Raw genomic sequence first — 17658 nt, 5'->3', positions numbered from 1 at the left:
CACTGACCCCAGAGACTGGAGTCTGGAGCATCGAGCTGGATGGTGACAAGCTTCGTGCAGTCTCCTTCCCCCCATCCCCTCTCCCCGCCCGTCCCTTCCCCAGGAGGGTGGGAGTTTATCTCAGTTACGAGTCCGGGACAGTTTCATTTTACGACGCGGACACCAAGTCCCATCTCCACACCTTCACCGGGAATAAATTCACGGAGAAACTTTATCCTTTCTTTGGGCCTTGGCATGAAAACCACTGGCTGATAATCTGTTCCGGTTCTGCTCCGGGTCAGTAAATAATACATTCTACCCATCTTCCACCAGCACCTGGAATATAGTCAATCACCTCCGTTCTTTTAGTTGTCAAGTCAAGAGAGTTTTATTGTCATGTGTCCCAGATAGGACAATGACATTCTTGCTTTGCTTCAGCACAACAGAGTAGGCATAAATACAGAACAGATCAGTGTGTCTATGTAGCATAGACCATATATATACACACATAAATAAACAGATAAAATGCAATAGGTTGTTATAGTTCATAGTTTGTTTGAAGCTGTGTTTAATAGCCTGATGGCTGTGGGGAAGTAGCTATTCCTGAACCTGGATGTACCAGATTTCAGGCTCCTGTACCTTCTACCTGATGGCAGCGGAGAGATGAGTGAGTGGCCAGGATGGTGTGGGTCCTTGATGATGCTGCCAGCCATTTTGAGGCAGTGACTGCGATAGATCCCCTCGATGGTGGGGAGGTCAGAGCCGATGATGGACTGGGCAGTGTTTACAACTTTCTGCAGTCTTTTCTGTTCCTGGACGCTCAAATTGCCGAACCAGGCCACGATGCAACCGGTCAGCATGCTCTCTACTGTGCACCTGTAGAGGTTTGAGAGAGTCTACTGACAAACCGACTCTCCGTAATCTTCTCAGGAAGTAGAGGCGCTGATGTGCTTTCTTTATAATTGCATCAGTGTTCTGGGACCAGGACGATCTTCGGAATGTGCACTCCCAGGAATTTGAAGCTCTTGACCCTTTCCACCATCGACCCGTTGATATAAACGGGATTGTGGGTCCCTATCCTAACCCCTTCCAAAGTCCAAATCAGTCCTTGGTTTTACTGGTGTTTAGGGCCAGGTTATTGTGCTGGCACCATTTGGTCAATCGGCCGATCTCACTTCTATACTCTGACTCGTCCCCATCAGTGATTCGTCCCACAACAGTGGTGTCATCGGCGAACTTGATGATGGAGTTTGTACTATGTCCAGCTACACAGTCATGAGTATAGAGTTTAGATGTTAAACAAGCCTGTCCGTGGAACGATGACCATAAAAACTCCTTGACTTTAGGCCGATGATGCATCTCATTTCATATCGTTGATCCTGAAATGGCCGAGGGAATCGTTCAGAGGGCATGTGGGATGTGCAATAAATGCTGTTCCTACAGATACGCTCGACGTGTAATTTACATTATGGGTTGATTTATTCCCTTAAAAAACGATAACTGGTGTAGCAAAGAGTAGGAGTAAACGGGTCCTTTTCACAATGGCAGGCAGGTGACTAGTGGGGTACCGCAAGGCTCAGTGCTGGGACCCCAGCTATTTACAATATATATTAATGATCTGGATGAGGGAATTGAAGGCAATATCTCCAAGTTTGCGGATGACACTAAGCTGGGGATCAGTGTTAGCTGTGAGGAGGATGCTAGAGACTGCAAGGTGACTTGGATAGGCTGGGTGAGTGGGCAAATGTTTGGCAGATGCAGTATAATGTGGATAAATGTGAGGTTATCCATTTTGGTAGCAAAAACAGGAAAGCAGACTATTATCTAAATGGTGGCCGACTAGGAAAAGGGGAGATGCAGCGAGACCTGGGTGTCATGGTACACCAGTCATTGAAAGTAGGCATGCAGGTGCAGCAAGGCAGTGAAGAAAGCGAATGGTATGTTAGCTTTCATAGCAAAAGGATTTGAGTATAGGAGCAGGGAGGTTCTACTGCAGTTGTACAGGGTCTTGGTGAGACCACACCTGGAGTAGTGCGTACAGTTTTGGTCTCCAATCTGAGGAAGGACATTATTGCCCTAGAGGGAGTGCAGAAAAGGTTCACCAGACTGATTCCTGGGATGTCAGGACTGTCTTATGAAGAAAGACTGGATAGACTTGGTTTATACTCTCTAGAATTTAGGAGATTGAGAGGGGATCTTATAGAAACTTATAAAATTCTTAAGGGGTTGGACAGGCTAGATTGCTCCCGATGTTGGGTAAGTCCAGGACAAGGGGTCACAGCTTAAGGACAAGGGGGAAAATCCTTTAAAACCGAGATGAGAAGAACTTTTTCACACAGAGAGTGGTGAATCTCTGGAACTCTCTGCCACAGAGGGTAGTCGAGGCCAGTTCATTGGCTATATTTAAGAGGGAGTTAGATGTGGCCCTTGTGCCTAAGGGGATCAGAGGGTATGGAGAGAAGGCAGGTACGGGATACTGAGTTGGATGATCAGCCATGATCATATTGAATGGCGGTGCCGGCTCGAAGGGCCGAATGGCCTATTCCTGCACCTAATTTCTATGTTTCTATTAATGTCAATATTCTGTTAAGTTTCCTTCTAATTTAGTTTATTTATTGTCACATGTATTGAGGTACAGTGAAAAGCTTTTGTTGCGTGCTATCCAGTCAGTGGAAAGACTATACATGATTACAGTCGAGTCGTTCACAGTGTACACCTAAACGATAAAGGGAATAACGTTTAATGCATTATATAGCAATGTTACAAAATTTTGAGATTTTAAAAGTCAAGTCTGCAATTTATCCCATCAGATAAAGCATAACAAGAAGTTTAAATTGACATCTAATTCACTTTCATATCTTCAGTATTAACAAAGTTATGGCCATTTTCATACTCGGAAATTAGCATCTTGTTCCCTATTGCTTTCCCATTGTCTTAACTCAAAAGCTGTGATCAAGGACAGTCAAAAGCCCATAACTTTCTTAAAAATTAAGAGAACTGAAAGAAATGTTCAGTTATTATAGATTGAAGCATTCTGAAACAAATATGAAACAATCTTACTTGGATGACCTGAAATTAAAGCATATAATTAGTTAGTTACCCAATTGTAGCTAATTACAAAATTCAATTACTAGATCTAAACATCTATCCATTTCTTAAGAAAATGTGAACATTTTTAAATAGCCTAAGTGTCCAAATAACATTCAAGTTCAAGTTCAAGTGAGTTTATTGTCATGTGTCCCTGTATAGGACAATGAAATTCTTGCTTTGCTTAAGCACACAGAAAATAGTAGGCATTTACTACAAAACAGATAAATGTGTCCATATACCATGATATAAATATATACACACATGAATAAATAAACTGATAGTGCAAATAACAAAAAGTGGTTGGTAATAATCAGAGTTTTGTCCGAGCCAGGTTTAATAGCCTGATGGCTGAGGGGAAGTAACTATTCCTGAACCTGGTTGTTGCAGTCTTCAGGCTCCTGTACCTTCTACCTGAAGGTAGCAGGGAGATGAGTGTGTGGCCAGGATGGTGTGGGTCTTTGATGATACTGCCAGCCTTTTGAGGCAGCGACTGCGATAAATCCCCTCGATGGAAGGAAGGTCAGAGCCGATGATGGACTGGGCAGTGTTTACTACTTTTTGTAGTCTTTTCCTCTCCAGGGCGCTCAAATTGCCGAACCAAGCCACGATGCAACCGGTCAGCATGCTCTCGACTGTGCACCTGTAGAAGTTAGAGAGAGTCTTCCTTGACAATCCGACTCTCCTTAATCTTCTCAGGAAGTAGAGGCGCTGATGTGCTTTTTTGATGATTGCATTAGTGTTCTCGGACCAGGAAAGATCATTCCCGTAAATTAATGGCCATCAGCTTGCGAGTGGGAGTTTGAGGAACGCAATCGATTGGAACGTTGCGGTTTGCGGTGAATTTAAATCCCATAGCGACTGGAAAAACACTGCCGGTTCGTATGGGGGCCAAAATCACATTTTCGCAACGTGAAAAGTTGATTAAAGTCATCCTAAGAAGCAAGTTTATATGTAAAATGAACGACTTACCTTGCTTTGTCCCGTACGTGAGATCCGTTCCGTTTCCTGCGTTGACGGCGTTAGAAGTCGCTTTTTATTTTACTCCAGCGCTGAAATTGTCCCGCGTTTGTTTTTTTAAATTCCGAGAACGGCAGGTCGGACGAATTTTCAGCATCAGCTAGTAGCCCGAGAAAATATATCTCGGACAGGCAGGAGAAACGGCATTTAATCCCGCCCCCACCTCAAAGTTGCGCCCACGGCCAGTGACAGAACTGCAGCGCCGCTGAAGGTAAATTTTGTAACATTCCTACAAGATATAGTCCAGTAAAGTCAGATTAAAGATAGCCCGAGGGTCTCCAAAGGGGCAAATGGTCGCCCAGGGCCACTTTCCAGTTGGTGAGAGGATGGTTCAGTTGCAGATCAACGATAAGGGAATAAAGTTTCGTGCAAGGTAAAGCCAGCAAAGTCCGATCAAGGATAGCCCAAGTGTCACCAATGAAATAGATAGTAGTTTAGGTAGACAAAAATGCTGGAGAAACTCAGCGGGCCAGGCAGCATCTATGGAGAGAAGGAATTTGCAACGTTTCGTGTCAAGACCCTCCTTCAACCTTTGTCTACCTTCGATTTTCCAGCATCTGCAGTTCTTTCTGAAACAAACTGTGAAAATGGGTAGTCTGTGAAACGCATGAATGAATGGGCACAAAATGCTGGAGCAACTCAGCGGGACAGGCGGCATCTCTGGAGAGAGGAGTGGGTGACGTTTTGGGTCGAGATCCTTATTCCGAATGAGAGACTCGGGGAAAGGCATGTGAGGGCGAATATATGAGATTATAGGATCACTGAGGTAGCTCTGTGAACAGCCATAGACTTTGATGGTTTGTATAATCACCGATTGTGTAATACGAATAAATAATATGTGCATTGTTCATTGTTCTTTATCTCCCCACATCATCGTCCGTGTCCCTCGTTTCCCTTATCCCTAACCAGTGTGAAGAAAGGTCTCGACCCGATACATCACCCACAGCCTACTGTCTCCGCCTCTTCCTTTCTCCTTCCCGCCCCCCACCCCCACATCAGTCTGAAGATGGATCTTTGTGAAGAAGGGTCTCGACCCGATACGTCACCTATTCCTTCGCTCCATAGATGCTGTCTCACCCGCGGAGTTCCTCCAGCATTTTTGTCTCCCATCGATTTTCCAGCATCTGTAGTTCCTTCTTAAAGATAGATAGTAATTTAGCGCGGCTTTCGATCTGAATAGATAATTAACTCCAATACAAATAGCATTTATTATCCCATGATCGAGAGTAGATCGGAGCTCAGTGTCACTGGAGACACAAGAAACTGCAGATGCTGGAGTCATCAACAGAAGACAAAGTGCTGGAGTAACTCAGTGAGTCAGGCAGTATCTGTGGAGGGAACTGGACAGGCGAGGTTTCAGATCGGGACCCTTCTTCCACGTGTCCGCCTTTTTGCCCTTCGCATTTTCCTCGTTGCCCGCGAGTCGAGTGCATTCTTGTCACCGGCGCTGCTCTCGACTGGGTGAAGGCGCCGAGCATCAGAGTGTGAAGAAGGATCTCGACCCGAAACGTCACCCAGCCCTTCCCTTCCCTTCCGAGATGCTGCCTGTCCATCTCTGAGTTACTCCAGCTCTTTGTGTCTATTTTCCTTTATATTCAGCACGTTCTGTGTCTAACTGGCCCGTTCCTCTGGTGTGAGATTGGTCGGATGTGGTCAGGACACCTGAGTCACACTCACAATCAAAGATCTTATAGCGAATAAGATATAGCGCTATAAGATCTTTGCTCACAATGAACACTTGCAGCCAAATACCATTCATTCCCGAGACGGCAGCGGGCGCTATTGACACTCGCGGTACTGCAAGGGGGCGAGTAGAACCACGTCAGTGAAAAACAGTTTGAACCAGGAAGTGGAGGAGGAAAATGGCTGCGAAAGACCAGGTCGAGAGTTTGACCGAGGAGGTAGTTTGTCCCATCTGCCTGGATTTCTTCACCGATCCGGTGTCACTGGAGTGTGGGCACAACTTCTGCCGCCCCTGTATCACACAGAGTTGGGACAGGGAGGGGAGAAACTCCTGCCCGGAATGTAGAGAGGAATTTACAGACCGCACCCTCAGGGGTAGTCGGGCCTTGTCGAGACTGTCTGAGAAAGCTCGAACACTGAGCCTGAAAACGGAAGAGAAGGAAAGTAAACTTCACTGCGAGGAACATCAGGAAGAACTGAAGCTGTTTTGTGAAACTGACAAGAAACTGATCTGCCTGATCTGCCGAGACGCGCGGGAACACAAGACTCACAACTTCATGCCGATTAAAGAAGCTGTTGAAATGTTCAAGGTAAAAATCAAACTCCATTTTGTTCACCTTCCTGATCCGCGATTGTCTCGCTAACCCCTTTGTTCTCTGATCCCAGGACCAGGTTAAATCTTCCTTACAATCTCTCACCAAAAAGAAGTTAGAGTTCGAGGACGTGGAGCAGCAGCAGAAAGGGAAGATTTCCGGAGTTTGGGTAAGGAGGAGTGTCTGGGTTTGTGTCATTTTTCACCCATTAATGCATGAGGGACATACTGGAATAAATTTGCTGCTGTAATTAACCCTGTGAAAATGGGTAGACATAAATGCTGGAGAAACTCAGTGGGCGAGGCAGCATCTATGGAGCGAAGGAATAGAGTCGAGAGCCATGAGTGTTTTATTGTCATGTGTTCCAGATAGGACAATGAAATTCTTGCTTGCTGCAGCACAACACAATATGTAAACATAATACAGAACAGGAGATAAAAGTTCAGTGTGTCTATATACCATAGACCATATATATACACAATAAATAAACAGATAACATGTAATAGGCTGTTATGGTTCAGCGTTTGTTTGATGGCAGGTTTAATAACCTGATGGCTGTGGGGAAGTAGCTGTTCCTGAACCTGGATGTAACAGATTTCAAGCTCCTGTACCTTCTGCCCGATGGTAGCGGAGAGATGAGTGTGTGGCCAGGATGGTGTGGGTCCTTGATGATGTTGCCAGCCTTTTTGAGGCAGCGATAGGTTCCTTCTATGGTGGGAAGGTCAGAGCCAGTGATTGACTGGTCAGTGGCCACAACTTTCTGACATTTCAATAGGTGACGTTTCGGGTTGAGACCCTTCTTCATACTGATTTGTGGGTGGGGGAGGGGGGGGTTAGAAGAAAGGAAGAGGCGGAGACATTAGACTGTGGGAGAGCTGGAAAGGGGAGGGGAAGGAGGGAGTAATAATATAATAATAATAATAATAATAATAATATATTTTATTGTCATTGGACGTCAGTGCAACGAGATTTAGTGTGCAGCTCCACTGATGTACAAGAAAGGTAAATAAATACAATACATAAATAAGCAAGCTGAATTGATTGACGTGACCATCTGAGGGAGACTGTCCAAAGGGGGTGGGATGGGGGGCACTCATTAGGACCGGTTCAGAGCCGCTATAGCTCTTGGGATAAAACTGTCCCTGAGTCTGGGGGTTCGGGCGTAGAAGGCCTTGTAACGTCTGCCGGAGGGAAGTAGTTGAAACAGGCCGTGGCAGGGGTGTGATGAGTCCTTATGGATGCTGAGGGCCTTCCTGAGGCACCGCGTGTGGTAGATGCCCTCCAAGGCTGGTAGCTCTGTCCCGATGATCCGCTGCGCTCTGTTGACGACGCGCTGATGAGCTCTCCTCTCCGCCTCCGTGCAGCTGAGATACCACACAGAGATGCCATACGTTAGTATGCTCTCTGTGGTGCAGCGGTAGAACGTTGTCAGCAGCTGTTGGGGCAGACCAGTCTTATTTAATGTCCTCAGGAAGAACAGTCGTTGCTGTGCCTTCTTGACCAGCGCGGCGGTGTTGGTGGACCATGTGAGGTCCTCTGAAATGTGAGTGCCCAGAAACTTAAAGCTGGACACTCTCTCCACACTTTCCCCGTAAATGGAGATTGGGGCGTATTCTCCAGAATGGGACCTCCTGAAGTCAATAATCAGCTCCTTGGTCTTGGAGGTGTTTAGTGCCAAGTTGTTATTGGCGCACCAGTCCGCCAGGTTCTGCACCTCCGCTCAGAAGTTTGTTTCATCACCGTTGGTGATCAGCCCAATCACTGTGAATAGGCTGTGGGTGAAATGGGAAGGTCATTTCTCCAGCATTTTTGTCTACCTTCGATTTTTCTCCAGCATTTTTGTCTACCTTCGATTCCTTCGCTCCATAGATGCTGCCTCACCCGCTGAGTTTCTCCAGCATTTTTGTCTACCTTCGATTTTTCCAGCATCTGCAATTCCTTCTTAAACAAACTGTGAAAATGGGTAGTCTGTGAAACGCATGTATGAATGGACACTAAAAAACTGGAGCAACTCAGCAGGACTGGCGGCATCTCTGGAGATAGGAATGGGTGACGTTTCGGGTCGAGACCCTTATTCCGAATAAGAGTCTCGGGGAAAGGCATGTGAGGGCGAATATATGAGATTATGGGATTACTGAGGTAGCTCTGTGAACCGCCATAGATAGTTTGAATAACCACCGATTGTGTAATGAAGAGAGAGATAGATGGGGCTCTTAAAGACAACGGAGTCAGGGGATATGGGGAGAAGGGAGGAGCGGGGTACTGTTTGGGGATGATCAGCCATGATCACATTGAATGGCGGAGCTAAGGGCTCGAAGGGCTGAACGGCCTACTCCTGCACCTATTGTCTATTGTCTATTGAAGTATAATATGAAGAAATAATATATTAATTATTCAATGTTCTTTATCTCTCCACATCATCGTCGATAACTCTTGTTTCCCTTATCCCTAACCAGTCTGAAGAAAGGGTCTCGACCCAAAACGTCACCCATTCCTTCTCTCCAGAGATGCTGCCCGCCCCTCTGAGTTACTCCAGCTTCATGTGTCTATCTTCTGTTTATACCAGCATCTGCAGTTCTTTCCTACACGATAATATCTCAATCTTCACCTTTCTTCTGACAGGAACAGTCACGCAATCACCAGTCCTTCATCGCATCCCAGTTTGTTGAACTGCGCCAGTTTCTCACCGAGAAAGAGCAGCGCTTTCTCCGTGATCTGCGGGAAGACGAGGAGAGGATTCTAAATCATATGGAGGAAAATCTTCGAATGATTCAAGAGAATTTAAATTCTATTCAGGAGGAGCTCTCCAGATTACAGGAACAGGCGGATCAAAAAGACAGCCTGTTATTTCTGAAGGTGAGGAACTCAATTTCAATTTGATTCCGTAAACATGCACCTCCACAAAATGGCGAGTTATATATTTGAAATAATTCCAGCGTTCCCAATAGCCCAATATTGATCTAAACCAGTTAGCTGGATCTACATCGGTGAGACTAAGCGGAGGTTGGGCGATCGTTTCGCCGAACACCTCCGCTCGGTCCGCAAGAACCTACCTGACCTCCCGGTGGCTCAGCACTTCAACTCCCCCTCCCATTCCCAATCCGAACTCTCTGTCCTGGGTCTCCTCCATTGCCAGAGTGAGCAACACCTGAAATTGGAGGAACAGCACCTCATATTCCGCTTGGGGAGCCTGCATCCGGGGGGCATGAACATTGAATTCTCCCAATTTTGTTAGCCCTTGCTGTCTCCTCCCCTTCCTCAGCCCTCGAGCTGTCTCCTCCCATTCCCCAGCCCTCGGGCTCCTCCTCCTTTTTCCTTCCTTCTCCCCGCCACCCCCTATCAGTCTGAAGAAGGGTTTTGGCCTGAAACGTTGCCTATTTCCTTCGCTCCATAGATGCTGCTGCACCCGCTGAGTTTCTCCAGCATTTTTGTGTACCTTCGATTTTCCAGCATCTGCAGTTCCTTCTTGAACAGTTAGCTGATTTACCTGTTCTGCTTTGTTGCTGTTTGCAAACTGGCCTCCAGTCCGAGGGAGGACCAGAAATGTCTCCCATTCCTGCTCTCTAGAGCTGCTGCCTGCACCGCTGAGTTACTCCAGCATTTCGTGTCCCTAAACTAAAGTTAGTGTCTAGAATTAAAGGTCGTAGGTGATAAGAGTAGAATTGGGCCATTCGGCCCACCGAGCCTACTCCACCATTCAATTGTGACTTATCTATCTCTCCCTCCTAACCCCATTCTCCTGATTGACACAGAGAAAAGAAGAACAGATCTGCCAGTCCTTATTTCCAGTTTCCTTATTGGTTCTTAATTGAAGTTTCCCTGCCTCACTTTTTCTCACAGAGAGTTGTGAGTCTGTGGAATTCTCTGCCTCAGAGGGCGGTGGAGGCCGGTTCTCTGGATACATTCAAGAGAGAACTAGATAGGGCTCTTAAAGATAGCGGAGTCAGGGAATATGGGGGAGAAGGCAGGAACGGGGTACTGCTTTTGGATGATCACATTGAGTGGCGGTGCTGGATCGAAGGGCCAAATGACCTCGTCCTTCCCCTATTGTCTATTGTCTATACATCACAGACAGACCATTCAGTCCTTCTCCTGTCAATTTTTGCTGCACCAGATAAAACCACCTTACACCCATTCACCGCACTGATCCACAATGTTCGTAGCTCCGTTGATGTCCGATTGATCACACATAACCTGTGCTTCAACTACATCTGTGGTGGCAGGTTCCACATTCTCATTGCTGAATTTCTCAAGGAATATGTTGAAGACCAACTTATTTTTAATTAAAATTATAGTCCAACACCCTCAGGAACGAGCAAACCTATTGGACAAAGGGAATGCTGAAGTTAAGAGCATGCTGGAGTCAAGTCAAAGTCAATAGAGTTTATTGTATTGGAGCAGGGAGGTTCTACTGCAGTTGTACAGGGTCTTGGTGAGACCACACCTGGAGTATTGCGCACAGTTTTGGTCTCCAAATCTGAGGAAAGATATTCTTGCCATAGAGGGAGTACAGAGAAGGTTCACCAGTGATTCCTGGGATGTCAGGACTTTCATATGAAGAAAGACTGGATAGATTCGGCTTGTACTCGCTAAAATTTAGAAGATTGAGGGGGGATATTATAGAAACTTACAAAATTCTTAAGGGGTTGGACAGGGTAGAAGCAGGAAGATTGTTCCCGATGTTGGGGAAGTCCAGAACAAGGGGTCACAGTTTAAGGATAAGGGGGAAATCTTTTAGGACCGAGGTGAGAGAAACTTTTTTTCACACAGAGAGTGGTGAATCTCTGGAATTCTCTGCCACAGAAGGTAGTTGAGGCCACAGTTCATTGGCTATATTTAAGAGGGAGTTAGATGTGGTCCTTGTGGCCAAAAGGATCAGGGGGTATGGAGACAAGGCAGGTACAGGATACTGAGTTGGATGATCAGCCATGATCATGTTGAATGGCGGTGCAGGCTCTAAGGGCCGAATGGCCTACTCCTGCACCTATTTTCTATGTTTCTATTGTCATGTGTCCCAGATAGGACAATGAAATTCTTGCTTGCTGCAGCACAACAGAATATAGTAGGCATCAATACAGAACAGATCAGTGTGTCTATATAACACAGACCATATATGTACACACATTAATGAACAGATAAAGTGCAATAGGCTGTTGTAGTTCAGAGTCTGTTTTTTTGTGAGTTTAATAGCCTGATGGCTGTGGGAAAGGAGCTATTCCTGAACCTGGATGTTGCAGATTTCAGGCTCCTGTATCTTCTACCCGATGACAATGGAGAGATGAGTGTGTGGCCAGGATGGTGTGGGTCCTTGATGATGTTGGCAGCCTTTTTGAGGCAGCGACTGTGATAGATCCCCTCGATGGTGGGGAGGTCAGAGCCGGTGATGGACTGGGCAGCGGCTACAACTTATTTTATCTTTGTCACTTGGTGGCTCCACAAGTAAAGATAAAGAGATTAGTATACAAACTTAAAGCACACGGTATTGGGGGTTCAGTATTGATGTGGATAAAGAACTAGCTGGCAGACAGGAAGCAAAGAATAGCAGTAAACGGGTCCTTTTCACAATGGCAGGCAGTGACTAGTGGGGTACCGCAAGACTCAGTGCTGGACCCCACTTATTTACAATATATATTAATGATTTGGACGAGGGAATTGAATGCAACATCTCCAAGTTTGCGGATGACACTAAGCTGGTGGGCATTGTTAGCTGTGAGGAGGATGTTAGGAGGCTGCAAGGTGACTTGGATAGGCTGGGTGAGTGGGCAAATGCATGGCAGATGCAGTATATTGTGGATAAATGTGAGGTTATCCACTTTGGTGGCAAAAACAGGAAAGTAGACTATTATCTAAATGGTGGCTGATTAGGAAAAGGGGAGATGCAACGAGACCTGGGTGTCATGGTACACCAGTCATTAAAAGTAGACATGCAGGTGCAGCAGGCAGTGAAGAAAGCGAATGGTATGTTAGCATTCATAATAAAAGGATTTGAGTATAGGAGCAGGGAGGTTCTACTGCAGTTGTACAGGGTCTTGGTGAGACCACTCCTGGAATATTGCGTACAGTTTTGGTCTCCAAATCTGAGGAAAGACATTCTTGCCATAGAGGGAGTACAGAGAAGGTTCACCAGACTGATTCCTGGGATGTCAGGACTTTCATATGAAGAAAGACTGGATAGACTCGGCTTGTACTCGCTATAATTTAGGTGATTGGAGGGGGATCTTATAGAAACTTACAAAATTCTTAAGGGGTTGGACAGGCTAGATGCAGGAAAATTGTTCCCGATGTTGGGGAAGTCCAGAACAAGGGGTCACAGTTTAAGGATAAGGGGGAAATCTTTTAGGACCGAGGTGAGATAAACTTTTTTTCACACAGAGAGTGGTGAATCTCTGGAATTCTCTGCCACAGAAGGTAGTTGAGGCCACAGTTCATTGGCTATATTTAAGAGGGAGTTAGATGTGGTCCTTGTGGCCAAAGGGATCAGGGGGTATGGAGAGAAGGCAGGTACAGGATACTGAGTTGGATGATCAGCCATGATCATGTTGAATGGCGGTGCAGGCTCTAAGGGCCGAATGGCCTACTCCTGCACCTATTTTCTATGTTTCTATGTTTCTATTGTCATGCGTCCCAGATAGGACAATGAAATTCTTGCTTGCTGCAGCACAACAGAATATAGTAGGCATCAATACAGAACAGATCAGTGTGTCTATATAACACAGACCATATATGTACACACATTAATGAACAGATAAAGTGCAATAGGCTGTTGTAGTTCAGAGTCTGTTTGTTGGTGAGTTTAATAGCCTGATGGCTGTGGGAAAGGAGCTATTCCTGAACCTGGATGTTGCAGATTTCAGGCTCCTGTACCTTCTACCTGATGACAATGGAGAGATGAGTGTGTGGCCAGGATGGTGTGGGTCCTTGATGATGTTGGCAGCCTTTTTGAGGCAGCGACTGTGATAGATCCCCTCGATGGTGGGGAGGTCAGAGCCGGTGATGGACTGGGCAGCGGCTACAACTTATTTTATCTTTGTCACTAGGTGGCTCCACAAGTAAAGATAAAGAGATTAGTATACAAACTTAAAGCACACAGTATTGGGGGTTCAGTATTGATGTGGATAAAGAACTGGCTGGCAGACAGGAAGCAAAGAGTAGGAGTAAACGGGTCCTTTTCACAATGGCAGGCAGTGACTAGTGGGGTACCGCAAGGCTCAGTGCTGGTACCCCAGCTATTTACAATATCTATTAATGATTTGGACGAGGGAATTCAATGCAACATCTCCAAGTTTGCAGATGACACGAAGCTGGGGGGGCGGTGTTAGCTGTGAGGAGGATGCTAGGAGGCTGCAAGGTGACTTGGATAGGCTGGATGAGTGGGCAAATGTTTGGCAGATGCAGTATATTGTGGATAAATGTGAGGATATCCACTTTGGTGGCAAAAACAGGAAAGTAGACTATTATCTAAATGATGGCTGATTAGGAAAAGGGGAGATGCAACGAGACCTGGGTGTCATGGTACACCAGTCATTAAAAGTAGACATGCAGGTGCAGCAGGCAGTGAAGAAAGCGAATGGTATGTTAGCATTCATAATAAAAGGATTTGAGTATAGGAGCAGGGAGGTTCTACTGCAGTTGTACAGGGTCTTGGTGAGACCACTCCTGGAATATTGCGTACAGTTTTGGTCTCCAAATCTGAGGAAAGACATTCTTGCCATAGAGGGAGTACAGAGAAGGTTCACCAGACTGATTCCTGGGATGTCAGGATTTTCATATGAAGAAAGACTGGATAGACTCGGCTTGTACTCGCTATAATTTAGGAGATTGAAGGGGGATCTTATGGAAACTTACAAATTTCTTAAGCGGTTGGACAGGCTAGATGCAGGAAGATTGTTCCCGATGTTGGGGAAGTCCAGGACAAGGGGTCACAGTTTAAGGATAAAGGGGAAATCCTTTGGGACCGAGATGAGAAAAGCATTTTTCACACAGAGAGTGGTGAATCTGTGGAATTCTCTGCCACAGAAGGTAGTTGAGGCCAGTTCATTGGCTATATTTAAGAGTGAGTTAGATGTGGACCTTGTGGTTAAAGGGATCAGGAGGTATGGAGAGAAGGCAGGTACAGGATACTGAGTTGGATGATCAGCCATGATCATATTGAATGGCGGTGCAGGCTCGAAGGGCCGAATGGCCTACTCCTGCACCTATTTTCTATGTTTAGCCGCTCCCTCCTGGTCAAATTCATCATAAGTCTAAAATTACACTCTCCGATAATCACAGACATCTTATCCGGCTAAAATGCATAACCACAACCTGGTCTGATGTCTATCCCATCAGAATGGTCTAATTCTAATTATCATTTTAATATTTTCTCCCTTCTTGCTCATTCTGCAATGTATCTGTTTTGCCCTGTGAATCAGAGGGAGTGAGAGTTGTTAAACGGCATTGTTTAACACCTTGTAATAAATTGGGTCAACTTCCTGTTGTTAGTGTTAATCCTGGCCAAATTGGAGAGGCTAGGACACTTAAATTGAGTAAAGGCTTCTGGACTGCTAGGCCATTTGGTCAATTTAAATGTGCTTTCTGTAGAAATGGGACAAGCTGCAGAATGGTGCCAGTTTGTCTAGAGCCTAGATCCGAGCTGCGGGAAAGGAATGGGAACACCTGCAGACCCTGACAATTAGGTGAAAATGCATAGAATGTACTGGTTGAATGCAAACCAGATATACACATTGTAAATAAAGGTTCAAAGGTTCAAAGGTTATTTATTGGTCACATACACCTAGGTGTAGTGAAATGCTTCTTGCCAATGCAGCACATAAAAAAAGAATACAGACATAACATTAATAAGAGATTTAAACATAAAGAACATCCCCCCACAATGGCTCCCACCATGAGGGAAGGCACAAAGTCCAGTCCCCAACCCCAGTTCACCCATAGTCGAGCCAATTGAGGCCTCCACAGTTGCCTCTACGGGGGCCCGATGTTCCAGGCCGTTCTCGCCGGGTGATGTTGCTCCGGCGTCGGGAGAATCCTCGCAGCGGCTTGGGAACCCTGGAACGGCCGCTTCCGTACTGGAGGCCGCGGCTTCCAAAGCCAACAAGGCCGCGCCGGTTGGAGCTCCACTACTGGCGATCTCGTCGCGAGATCCCAGGCTCCCGGTGTACAGTTCGGCGCCGCCGCCCGCAGCTGGCCGCTCCTCAGACCCGCAGCTCCGCGATGTTGTTCCCGGCGGTCTTCAGCTCACCGGAGCTCCAGCGCGGCGACCCGGACAAGGCATCGCCCGCTCCGCGATAGCGCTCCAGCGCTGTGCCGCTGCCAAAGCCGTGGTTCTGGGCGGTCCCCGTCAGTAAACGCCGCTCCAGGCCCGCTGGTAGGCCGCGAGGACGGGTCGAAACTGCAGCCCGGAGAAAAGCTGCCTCTCCGACCAGGTAGGGACCCTGAAAGGTAGTTTCCCCCTTTCCCCCACATAAAAAAGTCTAGAACTCCAGAAACTCCAGAAATAATGTTGCAAAGCTTTACTTTGCTGGATGATGATTGGATTAAGTATTGCGCCTTGTCTGGTTTTCTTGCATATCAGGGCACAATAGACAATAGGTGCAGGAGTAGACCATTCGGCCCTTCGAGCCAGCACCGCCATTCAATGTGATCATGGCTGATCATCCACAATCAGTACCCCGTTCCTGCCTTCTCCCCATATACCCTGACTCCGCTATTTTTAAGAGCCCTATCTAGCTCTCGCTTGAAAGTATCCAGAGAACCGCCCTCTGAGGCAGAGAATTCCACAGACTCACAACTCTCTGTGAGAAAAGGTGTTTCCTTGTCTCCGTACTAAATGTTGCGATGTTCGTTTCCTCTAAGAAACACTGTTTGAATACAATGTATTAGCTACTGTATTATTGGGTTACGGAAATGTCTGTCATGTATGTGGTTAATCGATATCTGTAATTGGATTGTAATTGTTTGGCCCCTCGAGGTCCGGGGACCTATAAAAGTAGCTACCACGAGGTCCTGTGTCGATCTTCTGGGAGAGCGCTTCGGACTGCGTGACCTTCTGGAGTGTCTCTGTTTGTGCAAGGCCTAGAGAGCTTGAACAGGCAGGATTTGACTATAAGATCAGGGAGGTTCTACTGCAGTTGTACAGGGTCTTGGTGAAACCACACCTGGAGCATTGCATATAGTTTTGGTCTCTTAATCTGAGGAAAGACATTCTTGCCATAGAGGGAGTACAGAGAAGGCTCACCAGACTGATTCCAGGGATGTCAGGACTTTCATATGAAGAAAGACTGGATAGACTCGGTTTGTACTCGCTAGAATTTAGAAGATTGAGGGGGGATCTTATAGAAACTTACAAAATTCTTAAAGGGTTGGACAGGCTAGATGCAGGAAGATTATTCCCGATGTTGGGGAAGTCCAGAACAAGGGGTCACAGTTTAAGAATAAGAGGGAAGTCTTTTAGGACCGAGATGAGAAAATCATTTTTTACACAGAGAGTGGTGAATCTGTGGAGTACTCTGCCACAAAAGGTAGTTGAGGCCACAGTTCATTGGCTATATTTACGAGGGAGTTAGATGTGGCCCTTGTGGCTTAAGGGATCAGGGGATATAGAGAGAAGGCAGGTACAGGATACTGAGTTGAATGATCAGCCATGATCGTATTGAATGGCGGTGCAGGCTCGAGGGCCGAATGGCCTACTCCTGCACCTATTTTCTATGTTTCTATACAAGGATCGAACCCGCGCTGGTTAGGTATAATAGTGGAACTGTAATTGTGTTCTGTCAAAATAAAGTCTAGATGCGCTAGTGCTTGACTCAGTTATTTTCGACTGAAACTAGACTGGGGGGGAAGCTTAGAACGAGCTATTTACATGAGGATGTGGATGATCCGTCTCAGTTAATTCAGATTTGTGTTTTCTTTATTTCAGGGGGAAGCTGACTGTAAGAGGAGGTAAGACTTGCTATTCACTGACACTCTGCATGGACCGGTAACATATTACCGAGAAATAATCAATGCTCAGTTTGTAATCAGCTATTTAATATTTGCAGGGTTAGAGATGACCAGCGGCCATTGTCAGTGAGAGATGATTCCATACCGTTTGAGAAATTCAACCATCTCTTTCTGTTGAAGACAGTTTTGAAGGAAACCTTTGACTCCATTAAGCAAGGTAAAGCATGTAGATCACTTCCTGTTTGTTAGGTAATTCTATTTTGGTTTGGCCCACTGGGTCCGCGCCGACCAGCGATCCCCGCACATTAACACTATCCTACACCCACTCGGGACAATTTCATTTTACATTTACCAAGCC

The 17658-nt window shown here is 46.2% G+C and overlaps 1 protein-coding gene across 1 annotated transcript in view; it reads left to right on the top strand.

Annotated features, from left to right (window-relative positions):
- Positions 1–17658, top strand: part of LOC116989911 (trichohyalin-like) — a 78642-nt gene that overhangs the window by 42338 nt on the left and 18646 nt on the right. The window contains exons 10-14 of the mRNA XM_033047466.1: positions 6143–6359; positions 6436–6531; positions 8985–9218; positions 17278–17300; positions 17399–17517. Coding sequence (XP_032903357.1) covers positions 6143–6359; positions 6436–6531; positions 8985–9218; positions 17278–17300; positions 17399–17517 — 689 coding nt within the window. The remainder of the gene's footprint in view (positions 1–6142; positions 6360–6435; positions 6532–8984; positions 9219–17277; positions 17301–17398; positions 17518–17658) is intronic.

Source organism: Amblyraja radiata, chromosome 30 (assembly GCF_010909765.2).
Source record: "Amblyraja radiata isolate CabotCenter1 chromosome 30, sAmbRad1.1.pri, whole genome shotgun sequence".
Taxonomy (NCBI): Eukaryota; Metazoa; Chordata; class Chondrichthyes; order Rajiformes; family Rajidae; genus Amblyraja; species Amblyraja radiata.
Note: the sequence above shows the minus strand (reverse complement) of the source record. Positions and strands in the feature narration are given on the sequence as shown.